This window comes from Candoia aspera, chromosome 1, assembly GCF_035149785.1.
Source record: "Candoia aspera isolate rCanAsp1 chromosome 1, rCanAsp1.hap2, whole genome shotgun sequence".
NCBI classification, from domain to species: domain Eukaryota; kingdom Metazoa; phylum Chordata; class Lepidosauria; order Squamata; family Boidae; genus Candoia; species Candoia aspera.
In genome coordinates, this window is record NC_086153.1 from 296,131,118 (window position 1) to 296,152,323 (window position 21,206).

Here is a 21,206-nt window from a genome sequence, read left to right on the forward strand (position 1 = left end):
AGTTAATTGAGTTTCTCCTATATACTTCTGAAAATCTGTTATCATCGGAGTAGAGACTGGTTTACAGTCTTGCATATTAAAATTCTCTAGGAGCTTTTGAATTTCACTACGTTGGTTTAACAGAAAGCTACCATCCTTCTCCCTGTGTATTTCTAAACCTAGGTAATTTGTTACAGTTCCAAGGCTTTTTAATGTGAAATGGCTTTTCATGCAGGCTTCAAAATCAAGCCTTTGTTTTTCTGTTGGTGTGAACAGCAGCAAATCATCAACATAAATGCACAGATACATACAGCCTTGTTTGTCTTTCTTCATATATACACATGGATCTGCTTTTCCTTTTTCAAAACCAAAATTCTGCAGTTTTTCATCTAATTTTTGGTTCCAGGATCTAGCAGCTTGTTTTAACCTATAGATTGACTTTTGCAGTTCACAGACTAGATTCTCCCCTTTTTCATAGCCAGGGGGTTGCTGCATGTATAATTTGTGGTCTAAATCACCATAGAGAAATGCAATTTGAATGTCAGTGGTGAACTGACATTCCTTTGAGTGCAGCAATTTTTAACAGTAATCTAATGGATTCACCTTTAGTAACTGGTGCAAAAGTCTTGTCAAAGTCTAAATCTTTCCTTTGAGTGAACCCTTTTGCAACTAACCTTGCTTTATATTTTTGGATTTTGCCATCAGCATCTCTTTTCAGTTTGAAAATCCACCTGCAACCTGGACAGCGTTCATTGGGAGGTAGATTTACCAGTTTCCATGTTTTATTTTCTTTCAAGGATGCTAATTCCTGTTGCATGGCAAAATGCCAATTTTGTGCAATCTCAGGTGGTAAAGCATTCACTTGTTCTAAAGACTCAGGTTCTGTGAATATGTAAAATGCCTTTACTGTTTCAACCTGAAAATGTGATGGAGGAACGCCTTTATTACTCCTCTGAGATCTGTGAGGTAATACAGGGCTTAAATTTTGACTCCTATCACTTTCCTGAGAAGCATCTGTCTCATCAGACAGATCTTCAGTTTGCTTTTCTGGTTTAATGTCCCCATCTGTAATGATTGCCTATTCTAAAACCCTCTCAGACTCATGAGCAGGAATTCAAAGATATCTGATTTATTAAAGAATAGTATGCAGGATCACAAAGAAAGCTGAGAATGATAAAAGTGCTCCAAACGCAAACTAAAAACCCTCGATGCAAATGAGATCCCTCCCCCCGTAGAATCTTCCCAAGTTCACAATCCCAGGTGCTCCTAACGGCTTCTGATGGTCTGTGGGAAAAGTCCTTGAACAGAGCACATAACCCAAACACATTCCATTGTAATGAACATAGATACAGAGCTTGGTACAAGGTCTCACAGCAGCTCCCTCCCAAACAGAAATGCGCGTCAGCGCCATGGCATGTGAAACGTTACAATGTACAGTGCACATTGAAACAGTGAACATGACACCATCAGGCAAAAGATCACTATCAGCAAGTCCTTGCTGTTCTCTTGTGGTAGTCAGATCAACTGGAGAGCTAGAATTTAATCTCCCCCAGTTTTGTTCAGCAAAAGAAGCGCTTTTGCTAATTATTAATTTCTCTCCCATTATGAACCTGTAGCTCCTTTGGCTTTGTTCATAGCCAACAAAGATGGCTTTCTTTGTTGTGGGGCCTCCTTTCCTTCTCTGTTGTTTTGGAATATGAACCCAAGTAGTGCTACCAAACACTCTAAGATGGTTTACCTTTGGTTTCACACCATAAAACAAATGGAATGGAGTGTCCTGAATCACAGAGTTATGCAATCTGTTTTGTACATAACAGGCAGTAGATATTGCCTCTCCCCAATACTTAAAAGATAAATGTGAATCTTTAAGCATGCATTCCATCGCATTTTGCAAGGTTCTGCCCTTTCTTTCAGCAACACCATTTTGCTGAGGGGTGTAAGGGTTAGAAAGAATTTGTTCTATCCTCTCTTCCACTAGGAACCTTTTGAATTTGTGAGAAAGGTACTCTCTTCCTGTATCACACTGGAGTGCAGATACAGGCCTAGGGAATTTTCCATTTGCCCATGTCACAAAACCTTTAAATTTCTCAAATGCCTCATCTTTATGTTTTAAGATGTAGATAAATGTGTATCTTGAGAAATCATCAATGATGGTCATTGCATACCTTGCTTGTCCAAGACTTGGAGCAAAAGGACTAATGTCAGAGTGTACAATTTCCAAAGGTCTAGTTGTAACTCTGTCACTGTGCTTACTCACAGGAGCTTTTAGTGTTTTGCATTCTTTGCAAACTACACAGTCTAAGTATTTGTCACAGCGTTTTATCTTTAGGTCAGCACGCAGCTGTGGCATTTGTGCTATATACTTGAAATTAGCATGACCAAATCTCCTGTGCATCAGGTGTACACATTGGTCATGATATGGAGTGTTGCCAACTGCAGCCTTGCAGCTTGGCTTCCTTGCATTTTGCACAATGTACAAGGAGTCTTTTAATATACCAGTAGCACACAATTTTCCATTTTTACGTATCTCACAACCATTTTTCTTAAATGTTATGACATACCCTGTTGCAGCCAATTGTGCCACAGATAAAAGGTTTGATTGTAAATTTGGCACATACAACACACCTTTTACAGTTTCTCCCAAGCAGGAAAAATACAAGTCACCTTGTCCCATAATTTTGGTCACAGACCCATCAGCCAAGGATACACTTTGTCTTTCAGTTTTAGACAGTGACACAAAAGAGCTTTTACAATTACATAAATGACAACTGGCCCCAGAATCTAACACCCATACATCAGAATTACTCTTCTCAGCAACCTGTGCAATTTGGGTTGTCTGAAGAGCCTTCTTCTGTGTTGCCCTTATGTTCTTCTTCTCTGTCTTTCTACTCTTGGGTCTCAAGGCACAGTCTTTCTGCAAATGTCCAGCTGAACCACAAGTGAAGCATCGCTGGCTGCCTAGCGCTGTGGCCTCAGCTTCCTTTCCCTTCTTTTCCCTTGTTTTCTGGTACTGCAGCTTTCCAGAAGAGATTGGGGGGATCTTTCCTCTCTCTTCTCCCATTCAGCGAGTAAGCGCTGTGTAACATATGATGGGGTGAGGTCTGCTTCAGGCATAGCCTCCAGGGTACAAATCAGTGTGTCCCACATTTCATTCAGTGAAGACAGGAGGATATAGGATTTTGTGAGAGGTGTAAATTCCATTCCTCTCTTCTGCAACTCAACAAACAGCTGCTGAATATAATGCAGGTGCTCAGGAAGGCTATCTCCTTCTGCAAGGTAGGCTTTGTACAGCTTTTTTGTCAGGGTAACTTTACTCCCTGCTGTTGCCTTTACATACAAGTCTCTCAGAGCGTCCCAAAGTTGCTTTGCAGACTGCATACCTCACACGTGGACTAGCTGATTGTCCTCAACTCCCAGGATAATGGTGGCTCTAGCCCGCTCATCCTGTCTCAGCCATTCAGCACTGGGATTTGGGGGGGGGGGGTTGCTCACCAATTGGCAGCCAAAGATTCTCTCTGCGAAGATACATCTCCATCTTCAGGGCCCAATTCAAATAGTTGGTCTCTGATAGGTGCTCCAGAGGCATCGCTGAGGGCTGGGAGGTAGCCATGGCTTCTTCCTTCTTTTGCAAGTCACCTCAGCTGGCTTCTTTGTCCTGTCCACCAGCAGTTGCTGGAAAATCTCCAGGTGGCTCCAAAGAAAATCTTCACAGGTCTTTGCTACCTGCCTTTAAATTGTGCATGAGGTGTGGAGCTGATCTCTCTATTCTCTCTGGGGCTTACTGGGCTGTTTACTGGGCCCATAACCTGTGGGCAGATTGCTAGGAAAGTCTTTGGCCCAGGAGAGATCAGAAAAGTCACACACCAGGCATTTCTATAAAAATAATTTTATTTACAGAAAGCAAACATATTTAGAGGCTCTCAGTGAGAGCTGCTTAACTCTCTACATGCCTACACAGAAGGGAAACTGAAACTAAAACAAGTCCAGGCAAGTTCTTCCCCCCAGGTGCAAAAATTAACATCTGAAAAGAGGACAATTAAATTCAACCTCTTCTCCCGGCCAAAATGATTAGTTACCATAGTAACCTTAATCTGTAGTAGAAAACATATTAATGTTTTTCTCCTTTTCTAAATATGAGTGTAATAGTTACATCTTTATACAAATTAATATAACTCAGTTTTCTGAAGAAGAAATAGAACCTTGAGTACATAGAAATATATTGTCTAATTTTTTTTGCAGTTGTCTGAGAGCCAATTCAAAGTCTGTGAGTTGACAGATTTTGTTAAGCCAACTTTTCAAATATGGTAAAGAGGTGTCCTTCCACAAATGCATAATCACCTTTTTTGCAACTGCCCGTGCATGATATGTCCAGAGCTCTTGATAAACAGACAAGTTCCAAATTTCAGGAATATAATTTAATAGCAATGAAATATTTTAAAGTGTTTACTTCCTCCCAAACCTGCTAAGATATCTACAAATAATTTAATGTTTTCAGTGGCCTGATGCCCTTTCATAAAACCAGTTTGTGTAGGATGACTGATTGATGGTAATACCTTTTGTAATCATGCCAGAATCTTAGCCATCTACATTTAACCAGGATATAAGGTGATAACTTGCATAATTTATGAGGTCTTTTCTTGTTCTCAAAATAACAATTTATAGTGGGATGAGCAGTGTATAAATTTGATAAAATAAAATAAAACAAGTCTCATTTGATGAGGATAGGGTCCCTTTTTCAAAATATTCATTATATATCTCTAATCATATAAGAGGCAGGCTCTTCTTATTGTATGCCCCTTGAATGGGCATACAAAATCTTTGCTAGACAATCCTCAAGTATTGGTTTTCCCCCCCAGATAAATAGATGGTTGACAAATCTAAGAGTTGACTAAGATATGTTCAGAGCATTTATATGCTGCAGTCTACATCTCTTGGAGGAAAGTAATTATTGTGCCCTCCTCATAAATTTAGTATGCTGAAGGTAATTCATTTTGTTGTGTTGGGGTGTTTTTTTTTGGCCTGGCTTGTATTTTTCATGATTATACCACATAGTGGCGATAGAGCTTACATTCAGCAAAGCTTTGATATAAGAGCTTTGGAGTTACATGTTGGCAAAAAACTGAGACCTCTCTGGCAATGAAGTTGGGAATGGCTCCAAGAAACAATGGTTAGTACCAGTGAGTGCCTTCTCTTGCTTTCTAGTACCTGCTTCTAAAGGCTTCCCTTTGGCAGTCACCTACTGCTTCCTCCAGCTTTATATGCAAGCACAGGGTGGAAGCTGCAAAGCTTGAAAATGCAGACTGAAAGCATTTTACGACCTTGATCTTATCAAAAATTAATATTAAACCTGGCCAGGCCTAGTAGGATAAGTGAATAACTTCTTATCTCATGATATAGACCTTACAATTGAGAAGCTTGATAGCACTACAGTAATTATATTAGTTATATGAAAAGTACATATTTGGAGCCGGGGGCTGGGCAGAGACATATTTGTGAAGAAATAGGATTTAGTATGAGAAGGACTGAGTACAGTGTCAAGGCTATTAAAAATATCTGCTTGGCTGTTGGATCTCATTATCAATTACTTAATTATATCTTTAGAGTAGAAAGCTGCATTTCTCTTGCAGTAGCTGATATGACTTAATTAGAGCATGAGCTTTTCTTTTCCATTGGAAAAAAATGGTGTATAGGAAAAATTCACCAGGAGTCCAGGGCTGAAATTGAGATAAATTGAGCAACAGAAGCTCGTTAGGAGTTTTGAAGAGAACAGTGGAATAAATGTCATGGTTTGAGGAAACAGGGATGAGGGAAGCCTCTGTGAGGTGGCATGAATTCTCAGAACCGGAAATGCCTCCATTCTTAGTTGTTATTTTGATATTTCCCTAGTCTGTAGATTGTGGCCCTCCAAATGTTGCTAACTGTAACTTCCACTACACCTCACCATTGACCATATTGTCTAAGTCCAGCGTCTGGAAGGTCACTGGTGTCCTAGTATCTTGGGAAGCTAGTTATCAGTCTGGTTGATAAGCCAGCTGATTCATGCTATAGAGCATGGGGATCATTAGCCTAGCTGGCTTGCTTGCACCGACATAACTGATTATCTAGTTTTTAATTTGTTGGTTTGATGACACATCTATATATATTTTGTGAAACAATTTTCCCATAGATGAATAGCTTGCTAAGCACTAGCTTCTATAACCATTTTTTATATTTATATTTATATATATATGGTATATAATTTGGACAAACTTTATAGAGTTGATGTATATATTCCAAAGAAATACTGTACTGTATAACAGTCTTATTCAGTTTGATTGGTGTTGGCAGGGATGATGAGAGGTGAAGTCCCTCACAAATAGAGACCCGGTTAGGAAAGCCTTGCCTATGATAACATCTATACCTAAAACCATATAATCTAAAAATTAAAACATGTGTTTTAAAAAGGCATTTTATTCTAAGAGAAAGTTGCAATCTGACACATTTTATTTTTTATTTATCTCTATTTATATGGTCACCCATCTCACCAGTGAGACTCTGGGTGGCTAACAATACAATATAAATACATGTATATTTAGAGAAAAAAAAAGAACTACAGTTGCCAACCAAATAACACAAAGTGGCTCCTGAACACACTATTCAGCAATACACAGCACAGCACAGATTTTTTACACTGCTTCATTTTGTTTGGGCTTGTCATTAGCAGGAGTGGAAAGTTATAAGCATGAACTGACTCTGTATCTTCTGACCTCTGGTGAACTTTTAGAATGTCTTTTTTGGCTTCTGAGGATTACATCAGGGATTGCCTGTGTGCTTTTAATTGTCTTTTCATGGAAGGCTATGAACTTGTTGGTTTTAAAAATATGAACTGAAATCCTCTTAGTGTTGATGACTGTGTCAAATTCCACACTTGCATGGTATGACACTAGAATATACAGAACCATGATAATGGGATTTCTGGTTGTTTTTCGGTATTTAGCTTTTCAAACAAAAAAGAAGTGTTTTTACTTTTTTGTGTGACAAGGAGATCTGTAAATGTATCCAGGTTTTTTTTCAAAGAATCTTTAAGATTTTGTTTAAAGCTTTATGATATATGTGCAAAATGTCTATTCAGTCATGTGTATTCACAGTATTGTCCTGTTTAGTTCTTCTCTGTTATTATCTTTTACTGTCTGCACACCCTCGGCTGCTGCTTTCTGCCTCAGTGAATCATGCGATCCTTCCTGACCTGATAAAAATGCACCCCATTTGTGCAACTTTTATTTATAACTTGCAGAGGCATGCTGTTAGATTGTGGAAGGAACCCGTTACCTTGATCAAAGTTCTGTTAGCAGAATCAGAACACCAAATTCTACCAGCTGTGTTCTAGGGCTGGTTATACGTGTCTTTTGGGGGCCATGATAATGACATTTGCAAATAGGGGAGCAAAATACTATGTCGTTTATTGAGTTGCATTTATTCAGTCTTACTTCCCAAATGGCATGGAATCTATAATAATTGTTAATCCTTGACTAGGGAGGTCTGTAGCAAATTCTTCTCATATATAGGGTAAAATTTTGAGAGAAGAGGAGAGCAAAGCATAACCTACCTCTGTATTTATACTAATTTATTTTAATATTGTGTTTTTCTGTTTTCACTGTGGGCAGTTTCCCTTCTTATAAATGTTATCCAGTTTGAGATTGGGAGGTAGAACAAAAGTATAGACTTAGGTGGTCCAGCACTAAGCTCTCTAGAGACTGTAGGTATTATGTATGCTTCCTGATCAGGCAGTAATCTGGCAGATAGTTTGGAAAATGCCATTGCTTAGTGTTCTAATGTAAAGCCTGAATAGCATCTGCACTGAGTGGAAAGGGGCCCACTTTTGAGAAAAATAGACAAAACCGGCTACCTTCTTTTCCTGTGACAGGCAGAGGAAGTCAAGATAAACCAGCTTCACATAGGATAAATCTGTTTGCTAGATGTAATAAATACAGTCTGGCATATCAAAATATGCTTATATATATTTTATACTGGGAGAACTTAGCTAGTTTATCACCATTAATACAAATCCAGGGAGAGGTACAGAGACATCTGTGAGTTAAATGGGAGAGAGTGGGAGCTTTCAGCACTCCAAGCAGACCATTTCATAGGTGATTCAAAAGGAGGAGGAGAAAGAAGGAGACTGGTATATTCTGGTCCCAGCTATTAAAGGTTTCATTGTTTTGACTTTTGGAGTCTGCTTCTGGGTGGGCATAGAACCCCCCCCCCTCCCAATAACACATACCAGGGCTTTGAAGCGGTATAAAACCTTTCCCTGGGGGTAACAGGGAAGGTGAGAAGGATCAGAATACATTTTCCAGAGTTATTTTTCATGACTACACTCACACTTCTCTGCAGTCATTGAAAGAAACATCTAGAGTCGGATTAATTATATTAGAGTGCTGCATCGCAGGGCCAAGACTTTTAATACAAGTAATGTGGTGTTTGAGGGTGAAGGCTAGAGAATTTTCCAGGGCAAGTAAGGCCATAAATATGAAGGAAGCATTTTGTAGTGCTGAAACATTACTCTGATTAGATTTTTAACCCCTTTGTTGTTATTTGTTAATGAAATATTAACCAAATTTGATTTAATTGAGAGAGCACATGGCAGGTTAGCTTGAGAACTGTGCTACCACCATAATATGCTATCAGTTATTCATTCTACAGAATGAGTTACCTTATGGTTTGTTTTTTTTTAAACAGAGGATCTTAGAATAGTAATTATTCTGCCATCCTCATAAATTTAGCATTCTAGAGAATACCCGTGTTTCACTGATTGGTATGCTTACAAAATTGTGCCACGATCACACTGCTGAAACTGCATCTCTCTCTCTCTCCCCCCCCCCCCCCCGTTACAAGAGTAAATGGGAGAACTTAATGTATTGTTTCCCCTTAAAACATGATTTCCCCTTAAAATCATGAAGTAGGGTATTGAAGCAATTATTCATTTTTAGTTCTCATTTGCAGAGAAATTCAAGATTCAGTTTGTCTATTAAATGGCATCTCTCATGACAAATCCTGTCATGTTTAGTATGGTACAACAGTGTCTCCAAAGGTTGGTCAGTTGAATTCATCCTGAGAGGCCTGAATATATGGAATTCAGCATTTATTTATTTATGCATAAATACATACATTGGGCTTTGAAGAAGCAGGATAGGAAGAGAATTGATGCTTTTGAACTTTGGTGTTGGAGAAGACTCCTGGGAATACCATGGACAGCCAAGAAAAGAAATCAATGGATCATTGAACGCATCAACTCAGAGTTCTCACTTGAGGCACAAATGACCAGGCTCAGATTATCCTACTCCAGACACATTGTGCGACTCCTTGCCTATTTAAATTCATTTTATTCATTTTCACTTTTTAAATTTTCAGTTAAAAAGGGGGAAATTAGAATGCTGCAAAGCATCAGCATCAAACATAATCTGTTCTTCAAACAATGCCTGTGGGCCTGACATAGGTCTCAGAAACAGTTTTAGAACATAAAATGGCAGGGATCTATAGCTGCCCCCCCCCATCAATTTGCTCAGAAAAAAAAGATGAATTAGTGGAGAGCATCCTGGGGGACTAGAAATGATGTTAGGGAGTAATAGTCTACCAATGTAGCTTCTGGTAATTGGTTTTTTTTTTTCTTGGTGATTCCTACCAGAATTGTCATTTTATAAAAATGAAAGCAATATACTCCAGATGTGCCTCCAAAGGTTGTGGGCTTCCAATTTATAGTATGGCCCTTGTTTCTAATAGATCAGGAATAGAATGTTAAAATGTTTTTGAGAGATAAGCAAAAGCTGCCATTGAGGATTTTGGGAGGTTTAATCAGAGCCCCTTCAGCAAAGGATCGTTACCTTGCCACGGTGCTGGAGCTTGAGCACCTCAATGATGCCATGAGCTAAACCGTGAAGGGCCACCCAAGACGGGAAGGTCATGACAGAGAGGTCAGACTAAATGCGATCCCTGGGGAAGGTAATGGCGACCCACCCCAGTATTCTTGCCGTGAAAACTCAATGGATCAGTACAACCAGAGATATGTCGGTATACCATCGGAAGATGAGATCCCCAGGTCGGAAGATGGTCAAAATGCTACTGGGGAGGAACAGAGGATGAGTTCAACTAGCCCCAGACGTGGTGACGCAGCTAGCTCAAAGCCAAAAGGATGGCTAGCGGCTGACGGTGCTGGTGGTGAACGGCGAATCCGATGTTCTAAGGATCAACATACCATTGGAACCTGGAATGTAAGATCTATGAGCCAGGGCAAATTGGATGTGGTTATGGGTGAGATGTCAAGATTAAAGATAGACATTCTGGGTGTCAGTGAACTGAAATGGACTGGAATGGGCCACTTCACATCAAAAGACCACCAGATCTACTACTGTGGACAAGAGGACCACAGAAGAAATGGAGTAGCCTTCATAATTAATAGTAAAGTGGCTAAAGCAGTGCTTGGATACAATCCAAAAAACGATAGAATGATCTCAATTCGAATTCAGGGCAAGCCATCTAATATCACAGTGATCCAAATATACGCCCCAACCACAGATGCTGAAGAAGCTGAAGTAGAGCAGTTCTATGAGGATCTGCAGCACCTACTGGACAACACGCCTAAAAGAGATGTTATTTTCATCACAGGAGACTGGAATGCTAAGGTGGGCAGGCAAATGACACCTGGAATTACAGGTAAGCATGGCCTGGGAGAACAAAACGAAGCAGGACATAGGCTGATAGAATTTTGCCAAGACAACTCACTCTGCATAACAAACACTCTCTTCCAATAACCTAAGAGACGGCTTTATACATGGACTTCACCAGATGGACAACACCAAAATCAGATTGACTAGATCCTTTGCAGCCAAAGGTGGCGGACATCTATACAGTCGGTAAAAACAAGACCTGGAGCTGACTGTAGTTCAGATCACGAACTTCTTCTTGCACAATTTAGGATCAGACTAAAGAGATTAGGGAAGACCCACAGATCAGCTAGATATGAGCTCACTAATATCCCTAAGGAATATGCAGTGAAGAATCGATTTAAGGGACTGGACTTAGTAGATAGGGTCCCGGAAGAACTATGGACAGAAGTTGGCAGCATTGTTCAGGAGGCGGCAACAAAATACATCCCAAAGAAAGAGAAAACCAAGAAGGCAAAATGGCTGTCTGCTGAGACACTAGAAGTAGCCCAAGAAAGAAGGAAAGCAAAGGGCAACAGTGATAGGGGGAGATATGCCCAATTAAATGCAAAATTCCAGAGGTTAGCCAGAAGAGATAAGGAATTATTTTTAAACAAGCAATGCGTGGAAGTGGAAGAAGACAATAGAATAGGAAGGACAAGAGACCTCTTCCAGAAAATTAGAAACATCAGAGGTAAATTCCAGGCCAAAATGGGTATGATCAAAAACAAAGATGGCAAGGACCTAACAGAAGAAGAAGAGATCAAGAAAAGGTGGCAAGAATATACAGAAGACCTGTATCGGAAGGATAACAATATCGGGGATAGCTTTGACGGTGTGGTCAGTGAGCTAGAGCCAGGCATCCTGAAGAGTGAGGTTGAATGGGCCTTAAGAAGCATTGTAATAACAAGGCAGCAGGAGATGACGGCATCCCAGCTGAACTGTTCAAAATCTTGCAAGATGATGCGGTCAAGGTAATGCATGCTATATGCCAGCAAATTTGGAAAACACAAGAATGGCCATCAGATTGGAAAAAATCAACTTATATCCCCATACAAAAAAGGGAAACACTAAAGAATGTTCAAACTATCGAAGAGTGGCACTCATTTCACATGCCAGTAAGGTAATGCTCAAGATCCTGCAAGGTAGACTTCAGCAATTCATGGAGCGAGAATTGCCAGATGCACAAGCTGGGTTTAGAAAAGGCAGAAGAACTAGGGACCAAATTGCCAATATCTGCTGGATAATGGAAAAAGCCAGGGAGTTTCAGAAAAACATCTATTTCTGTTTTATTGACTATTCTAAAGCCTTTGACTGTGTGGACCATAACAAATTGTGGCAAGTTTTAGTGGTATGGGGATACCAAGTCATCTTGTCTGCCTCCTGAAGAATCTGTATAACGACCAAGTAGCAACAGTAAGAACAGACCACGGAACAACGGACTGGTTTAAGATTGGGAAAGGAGTACGGCAGGGCTGTATACTCTCACCCTACCTATTCAACTTGTATGCAGAACACATCATGCGACAAGCTGGCCTTGAGGAATCCAAGGCTGGAGTTAAAATCGCTGGAGGAAACATTAACAATCTCAGATATGCAGATGATACCACTTTGATGGCTGAAAGCGAAGAGCAACTGAGGAGTCTTATGATGAAGGTGAAAGAAGAAAGTGCAAAAGCTGGCTTGCATCTAAACCTGAAAAAAACCAAGATTATGGCAACCAGCTTGATTGATAACTGGCAAATAGAGGGAGAAAATGTAGAAGCAGTGAAAGACTTTGTATTTCTAGGTGTGAAGATTACTGCAGATGCTGACTGCAGTCAGGAAATCAGAAGACGTTTAATCCTTGGAAGAAGAACAATGACAAATCTCGATAAAATAGTTAAGAGCAGAGACATCACACTGACAACAAAGGTCCGCATAGTTAAAGCAATGGTTTTCCCAGTAGTAACATATGGCTGCGAGAGCTGGACCATGAGGAAGGCTGAAAGAAGGAAGATCGATGCTTTTGAACTGTAGTGTTGGAGGAAAATTCTGAGAGTGCCTTGGACTGCAAGAAGATCCAACCAGTCCATCCTCCAGGAAATAAAGCCAGACTGCTCACTTGAGGGAATGATATTCAAGGCAAAACTGAAATACTTTGGCCACATAATGAGAAGACAGGACACCCTGGAGAAGATGCTGATGCTAGGGAGAGTGGAAGGCAAAAGGAAGAGGGGCCGACCAAGGGCAAGATGGATGGATGATATTCTAGAGGTGATGGACTCGTCCCTGGGGGAGCTGGGGGTGTTGACGACCGACAGGAAGCTCTGGCGTGGGCTGGTCCATGAAGTCACGAAGAGTCGGAAGTGACTGAACGAATAAACAACAACAATCAGAGCCCATTTCTTCTGTATATTTTTTCTCCATCCTGATTCCTCATTTATAAAAGATGTGACTGAAGGACCAAGTTGTGTCATATTGCTTTTAGTCTTTGTGCTTAACATTTGGTGCTAGCATTTAGATTAAGTCCATTTAAAATTATGGATTGATTATGAGATTATGCTGCCCTTCTCTGAGTATTCTCAGGTTTGTGCTTCAGTGTTTGTATACAGGATAGTGAGATCTTGACACTTACTTCTTTTACTCTGTTTTTCTATACATGAGATTACTACTGTATAGCTAACCAAAATATCTAACTGTGTCTTGCTATGGGGGAAGAGGCTCTCCTTAAGTATTTCTGGATATAAAGATCTGGGAGAAGGAGCTGCCTTCTACTAACTTCTCAACTTATATCCAACAGAAAAAAGTCTGTGAAGATGAAATAGCCATTTGTTTTGGTGCAAACAGGAACTTAGGAGAACATCTAAGGAAACTGAATTCTCCATTTCCTACAATTTTCTCTGCATAATGTGCAGTATGAGTTGCCAGACTTGGTGCAGCTTGCTGAGAGATGAATCCCCGATAACTGTCCTTTTAAAACCAATCTGTTTCTCTAATCCTATTACAAAGGAGGGGATGGTGGAAAGGTTGACATTACGAAATCTGATAAGAAGCAAGACAGGAGGTACCTCGATGTCCAGTTCATAATGGGAGTGGGAAACCCTTGGCCCCCATCACCCCCTTCCCTGACATGCCAGGGATGCACTACTGAAAATTGGTGGCAAAATGACTAAATTTTGGTGGTGTTTTTAGATTGGGGTCAGGGGGAATGGTAAGGGTGGGAATGGTCGTGATTTGCCTCCCAGAACCTTACTGCTCTCATGCTCACCATTAACTCCACACACATATATTGGGGATGTCTCTTTTGGTCCATTTCCTTTCCAGAAGCAGGTGTGACCAGTTGTGTCTTAGTTTTTAAAATAATATTTGAAAGAACTGTGTGATGGCTGTCAAAATTTTGGAGGCTGGCTGACCTTTTCACATCACAAGTTTAATTTTCCCTTGCTTATGGACTCTTTTTTATTGTCTTATCTATTTTTGTATTTATTCTTGCTACTTAATCTTTTACTGAGAATTCTCCTGGTCTTCACTTGATAATATGCATATAATTTCGAGTCACATTTCCTTTTGACAGGGTGTGTACTTCAAGGTAGAAATTTCTGGCATGTGGTGGCTTGGTCATACGTACATTTTGTTTGTGTGGTCTGATTACTTCGTTTTTCCCACTTGGTTGGGGTGATGTCCAGTAATCCACGGCAACAGCTGCCGAGATATTCTCTAAGAAGTAAAATCTAATGGCTATTCTCTTTTGAATAAGGCTTGAGGGTCCTGGGTACTCCTGCTGAAAAAATGTACAGTTTCAAATATTTATTTACTTTGGAAAAAGAGTCTTTCATTTTATGACTTTTCCTCCAGAAATTTTTTTGATGTACTAGGAGGTTTCTTAATTGTGTTTAGTGAGGTGTAATGTGTAATGAGTGTAGTATGTATATGAAAAGATTGGGTCTTATATCTGTCTTTTCCTCCCATGGTGACAAATGTACTGTACGTTCATGAACAGCATGGACTCCTTTAAAATACAAAAGAAACTCTACTTGAGTAAAGTAACATGTCTTTTTAGAGCAAATGTATGTATACACTTGTGTACAGAAACACAATGTAAACCGACTCCAGTATTAACATGAGTCAAGTTTTAAAAACAGCATTAATGGTCCACAAAGAGGTGATCCACAAAGAGGCAAGAATCAAGAAAAAAAAATCTGCAGCAGGGCTTACTGATAAAACTAGTGCCTTGACTTCAAACCATGAGACAATAGCTAGAGCTGAAGTAATAACAGTTGCAAACTAGTTCAAAACTGGCCATTGTCATCTGAACTGCAACTCTTGAAAATTAGCAAACCTTGTCACATTGTTCATATGGTAAACCAATCATATAAATCCATGTTTCAGCCTTGTTTAGAAATGCTGTTATGCTGTCATCTGATATATTTTGTGCTTTGTTTCAGAGCTTTATGGTTTTGATGTTCTCATTGATTCTGCTCTCAAGCCTTGGCTGCTAGAAGTGAATCTGTCCCCTTCCCTGGCCTGGTAAGGGAACTGCTGCAGAAGATAGGATGAAATTATTGTAACTAAGTAGTTTTCTTGTGAATTTATTTCCTCCTTTGGGGGCAGAAAATATTCTTGATGTTTTGTGAGTGGATCTCCGTTTGGATGAAGGGCAGAACCAGCTTGCAAATTGACTACTGTATTCCATTGATAAATGTTCCTTATTTCTCAAATTCATGGATATAATTTAGCTCATAACACCCAATCACTTGCTTTGTGCATCAGACATAGAAGGGGCCTATGTGTGTAAGGAGGAATGTTTTTAAATTTTGTTTTTGGTCTCTGAACTACCAGGTCACAAGAAGATACTACCAATTAGAGGTGTACAAAATTTTCTGAATTTGAAATGCCTGGATTGAGCTTGAAATGGTTGTTCTGACCTTATCAAAAGGGTTATTCAAAGGGGAAAAAACCAGCTTGAAACAGGGCTGGATTTTTCCCCTCTGAATACTACTGGTATGTCTGGGATAATATGTTTTGATGTGAAACAACTGCTTCAAATTCAAAGTGTTGCGCACCATATATCCTTTTGGCTACATTGGCAAGAGGTAGGATTGAGCAGAAATAGTTGAGTAAGCAGAAGTTGGTATTTAAGGATAGCTGCAGCGGTCATGGCCATGCAGCTTGATACTACTTTAGCCCTTCCTCAATAACCCATCTGTAGATTGGTGCGGCGGGGTGGGCAGGCTTGGATAAGATTATTTTCCTAGCATCTCTGGCTGAATAGGCAGTGATGCCACGCTGAGTTTTGTTTCATTGAAATGACAAAGCAAAAAGGGATTTTTCAGAGGAGGAAAGGGATTGGATTCACTGTTCCAAATAGTATTCTGTCCTAAACTATTTTTCTTTTTCTGTTTCATTAACTTGGAAAAGTGAACAGCTTCTTTTTTCCTGAGAGGGCTTAAGGCAGCATTCAGTCAAGAACTCTGATAATCTGGAATCATTAATGTTTAATTTCTTTGTGAATGGAGATTTATAAGGTGTAAATCTTAATAGGACATATGACCTTGCACATGATGCCTTATTTTATCAATATCTGGGGTAAGATTTGTTAAATGAAGTCTTAGTGTTGGCATAATATTCATCCCATTTCAATATTTGGCCCTGGTTGTGATGAGTATTGAAAATTCACTTTCACAAATATATGTTGAAGGGATCAAATAATATGGCCTTCAGTGCCATTTCACATAAAAACTAATTCTCTGAGAATTTTCATCTATATGTTTTTTAGTGATGAATTTATTTTTGGTTGTCTCAGTATTCAGGGATAAGCGAATGAAACTGAAAGGATCCCGAACATTAAAAAATACAGCTGGATCTTAGATAAGCTCACAGAATATCTCAAGTTGTTCAGAGAGCGTTGTTGTTCTATAGAACATATTGTAAGAAATATTTCCAGTCTGGAAATACTGATTTTCAGTCAAATAGAGTATTAGATAAAGGGAAATCTAAGATTTCTTTAACTTATACCCAGGATGTCAAGGGAGAAGGATTTTCATAAAGTTGATGTGTGTATTATTTTTAAGCACATTTGCTTAAATATGTGCAAAATCTACACTTCTGTTTCTTCTCTGAGTCATGCTGATTTGGCTGTTCCAGGAATGGGACTTTCCATTCTTGGAATGATGAGTCTTGTACATATCTATTAAACTTTCCTCAGAGATGCAGAATAAACTCATTAATCAGTTGATATTATTTGTTCTCTTGTTCCATATTGTTTAGTGATGCTCCTTTGGATCTGAAAATTAAAGCTAGTATGATTTCGGATATGTTCACACTTGTAGGTGAGTATTGTGTCAGTTCCTGTTCAATTTTATGTTTCTTTGGGTAACATTGTGTTAAAAGTCAATACTGTATACTATATAGTACAGAACTGATTTGAAAGAATTAATGCTCTATATTATGTTGCATGTGTGATGTATTGGCTCTGTTTACACATGCTTTACTATTGTGTTATGCGAATATCCTAACTCAGTTAATTAACCACCATAAGTAACATAGAGATTCATTTTTAGCCCAAAATAGGCTGGAGTTTGTTTGGGGCTAAGCTAATCCTCCTTACCAACATCAGTTTTATATACTGTACAGTTAGAGCAAAGTACTTACTTTATAAACTTTCCCTTCTAGACTCCAAGATAAAGTACTGGAGAGGCCATGTCAAAAATAGAACTTCTCTAGGAACTCTGGTTTTACTTTTTGCTCCTCCTGTTTCCCCAGGGGGCAGAAGCCTGCAGTCAGTGGGTAGGTGGGGTCCCTGCCCCTACTTCCTCTAGGATGGCATGGTCTCTGATTATGCCACAATATATATATATATTTTTTCCTTTTTTTAAAAAAAAAAAAGTCAGAAACTTATGGTCTCCCAACCCCTACTGTGATGGCTGGATAGACTTAAAAATGGCCAATGTAGTCATCCTGGAGCATGTGCTACTGGTGTACAGAGATGAATGAGTTGAAATAGAGTTAGATCTATTGTGTGAATTTTGAAAAGTAAAATAAAGTAATGTAATTACTGAAAGGTATATATAGTATTTGTGAAAAGTATGGATGCTCTAAGTTCTGTAGTATGAAAGAGACATTGAATAAATGGTATGATGTGCATGTGTGTGTGTGTGTGTATTAACATTTGCATGATGTTTCGGAAATGTAGGGACTGTGGGATAATTCTACAGTAATATTTAACATAGCTGCCATGATTCCCGTTAAAATACCTATAAAATGGGAACTGTATATCAACAGAAAAAAGTTAAATTTTAGAGCTATCACAGTATCCAAGCTTCAGAATTATCAGCCCCTCAAAACTACATACATGCATATTCCCATGCCAATCATGTTCAGTTTAGTTTGTCCCTTTTGTATTTCACAGCTCATCATAATAGTATTTCTCACAAATCCATGCTTAAGTTTGGAAAATAAATGTAATTAAGTGACATGCTTAGTTTCTGTAAAGGGAACCCTTTTCTGTTACTCAGCAATACCTGTTATTAAGTAGTGCCCTGGGAAACATCCATGATAGCCTTTAGATGGTACATTGATGCTACCAAGGCAATTGATCCATAGTTAGATGTCCTTTATGTGACTTGTCTTCCTCCCTCCCTCTCCAAGGCTTTGTTTGTCAGGATCCAGGTCAGCGGTTAAATCGGACATCTTATTACTCATCTGAGGCAAGGAGAAATCCATATCAAAAAACTCAAGTAAGGAGAGAAAGGTTAAAACAATACTCCTTTGCTGGTATTATTAAATTATGAAAATATAGTTGCTTGATGATCTTTTTATTCTTTTTCTTTTTCTCCTCTGACTATTTTCCTTTCTATATTTATGCTGTTTTTTAAAATAGATACACAAAGGACTTCTAGAGACCCTTTTACCTCCCAATAGTGTAGAAGCTATACATGACTGAAGTGTTAAGAAAGGAGAAATTCTCTAGAAGTCCTTTGTGTATCTGAGTGGGTATTATTATTTCTTTATTTGGTGCTATCAATATTTCTGACACTTAAGAGGGAGGGAAGAGGAGTCAAGGTAAGCAGTGAAGTAACATATGGGTGTGTTAGTCACATGGGCTTAGGGTTAATAGAGGCCTGGATTCAATTGTGCATGGGAGGGGTGGCAGGGGGGAGGCTGAATCAAATGTGTCCAGATGGGAAATGGTGGATGCAGAATTCTTGAAAAGAAGCTCCCCTTACCCCCAGTGAGTGGTGAGTCTTGATCTCCATTCTGTACCATGTAAAATGATACAAGCACCAGAAGCATAATTGCTGCCATCTACTGTCTGCTTGTTTAGTGCCGCAAGGCAATGCAAAGTCTTTGAACTCTGAACATAATTTTTGATCTAAATAAAATTGCCTTTTGTTCATTTCTTAGGGTTTCAAATGTTTCAAATACTATTTGTTATCCAAAATTTATTATTAGCTATCAAACGAACCTGTAAAAGAAGGTGGTATTATTTATTTATTTATTACATCTGTATGCTGTGGTACAAAACTAGGCTTTCACAGAGCAGTTTACAATCCACTAAAATTAAGCAATAAAATTCTGAACAATTAAAATACACAATAAAACTTGTTAATTACAGTATAATGAAATTAAAACAATAGAAGTACCAGCAGGAGCATAGAAGTTTAAAATTAATCTTGATTTGTTAAAATGTCTGGGAGAATTAAATGATTTTGGCTGGTGCTGAAAAGGTAATAAAGTCAATGCCAGGTATACCGTACGGAGGACTATCACTGAAAAGACCTGCCTCCAGATAGCCCCTCGCTATTTATTTATTTATTTATTTGCCTACTTACTTTTGATTCATTATATACTATGAAGTCAGTGTTGACTCTTAGCGACCACATAGATTTTCTCCATGACAATCTGTCCCTAACCTCATCCTTCAAGTCTTCCAGTAGTGCACCCATTGCCACTTGAACTCAGTCCATCCACCTTGCTGCTGGTCATCCACTTCTTGTCTTTCCTTCCACCTTTGCCAGCATTAGAGCCTTCTCCAGAGATACCTACTAACTTACTTATTTGATTTATAGGCCACCTGACTCCATCATGATTCTGGGCACATACATAAAGCAATGTAAAACAATGAAATACAAATAATCCAAAAGGGAATAGCCAGAAAACCAGAATCCAATAAACAAGTAATTCTATAAGGAGTCTGCCACCACCCTCATCCAAGGCCTGGAAGAGCCAGGTTTTAAGGGCTTGTTTAAAAAAAATCAAGGTGGGGGTCAAACACATCTCTGGGATAATGTTTTTCTGGAGGGGCAGGCACCATGACATAGAAGGCTTGCTATGGAGAATACTCAAAGCAAAGCCTCCAAAATTGATTTTAGGGTATGAAAATACATGCAAACAAATTTCTTCAGGTTCTGTGCTCCCAAACTATGAAAATCTTAATAGGTTAATACCTGATCCTAAAAGCAAATGAAGGTTGTATTAAACTGGTTGTAATGAAGTAGTCTTCTGCAATATTGTGTATTAATTGATGTTTCTAGACCATCTTCAAGGCAACCCTATGAATACTACATTACAAGATAGTTCCAAGGCATGGATTATTGTAGAATAGCTATCCTAAATTGGCAAAAGACACATCACTCCACAGAGGATAATTGTGCTTCTAATGACAAAGATGGATATAGAAGCACTCCCAACTAAAACTTGATCCTTTAGGAGGAATGCATTCCATTGCAGAACTCTCCTGGGCAGGTACATCATCCATTAATAGCACTTCTGTCTTCTCCAGATTGAGCTTCAGTTTCTTTGCCCTCATCCAGTCTAAGCGCTGATCAGCATTTCCACTATTTTGCCTGGCTCTTACAAAAACAAGAGAGAGGTCTGTGTTCCGTCAGTGTACTGATGATACCACTTCAGATTTCAGAATGACCCCAATCAGCAGCTTCATAATACGTCGAATACAATGGGGGATAAAATGTAATACTGCTGAACCCTATAAATATAAATGCCATGGGACTGAGTAGAAGTCCCCCAGTATCGCTTTCTGGAGACAAGCTCCAGGTAAAACTGGAAACATTGCAGAGCTGTTCAAAGCAAACTTAACTTGGACAAATTCTCCCAAAAGTTATCTAGGAGGAGAAAAATTACTTCTTCACCTTCATTACCACCACAGAGTAGGTTCAGTAATGAACTCTTACTAGTTTTCAGTCAGCTTTAGGATGAGTTTTCCTCCACCTGCATTCCAGATGTTTCCCAGCTTGCTCCATTATCTACAGGTGGCTACATACCAAATTTTTGAAGGGCGCCTGCACAGTGACACAGGATGCTCAGCAGCAATTGTGAAAATTTCCTGGGTCATTTTTCTATATTTGATAGACTGACCTGGGTTCTGACCTCAAAGCACCCACATAAATGCCAGGAAAACTGTCTGGAATCTGTGGTTGTTTGCAGGTGGACCTTCCTAATGGGTCCCCAACAATACAGAAAGGAATATTTATCTGAAATACGAATCTCAACAAGTGGTCCAACTCTGACAAAAATAATTTCTCCAGCTTCAGATTGCAATCCTTGTGA

General features: G+C 39.1%; 1 protein-coding gene across 4 annotated transcripts in view; it reads left to right on the top strand.

Annotated features, from left to right (window-relative positions):
* Positions 1-21,206, top strand: part of TTLL5 (tubulin tyrosine ligase like 5) — a 157,605-nt gene that overhangs the window by 32,785 nt on the left and 103,614 nt on the right. For all 4 annotated transcript variants that reach the window (XM_063290128.1, XM_063290129.1, XM_063290130.1 and 1 more), the window contains exons 13-15: positions 15,086-15,167; positions 16,908-16,969; positions 18,288-18,376. In XM_063290128.1, coding sequence (XP_063146198.1) covers positions 15,086-15,167; positions 16,908-16,969; positions 18,288-18,376 — 233 coding nt within the window. The remainder of the gene's footprint in view (positions 1-15,085; positions 15,168-16,907; positions 16,970-18,287; positions 18,377-21,206) is intronic.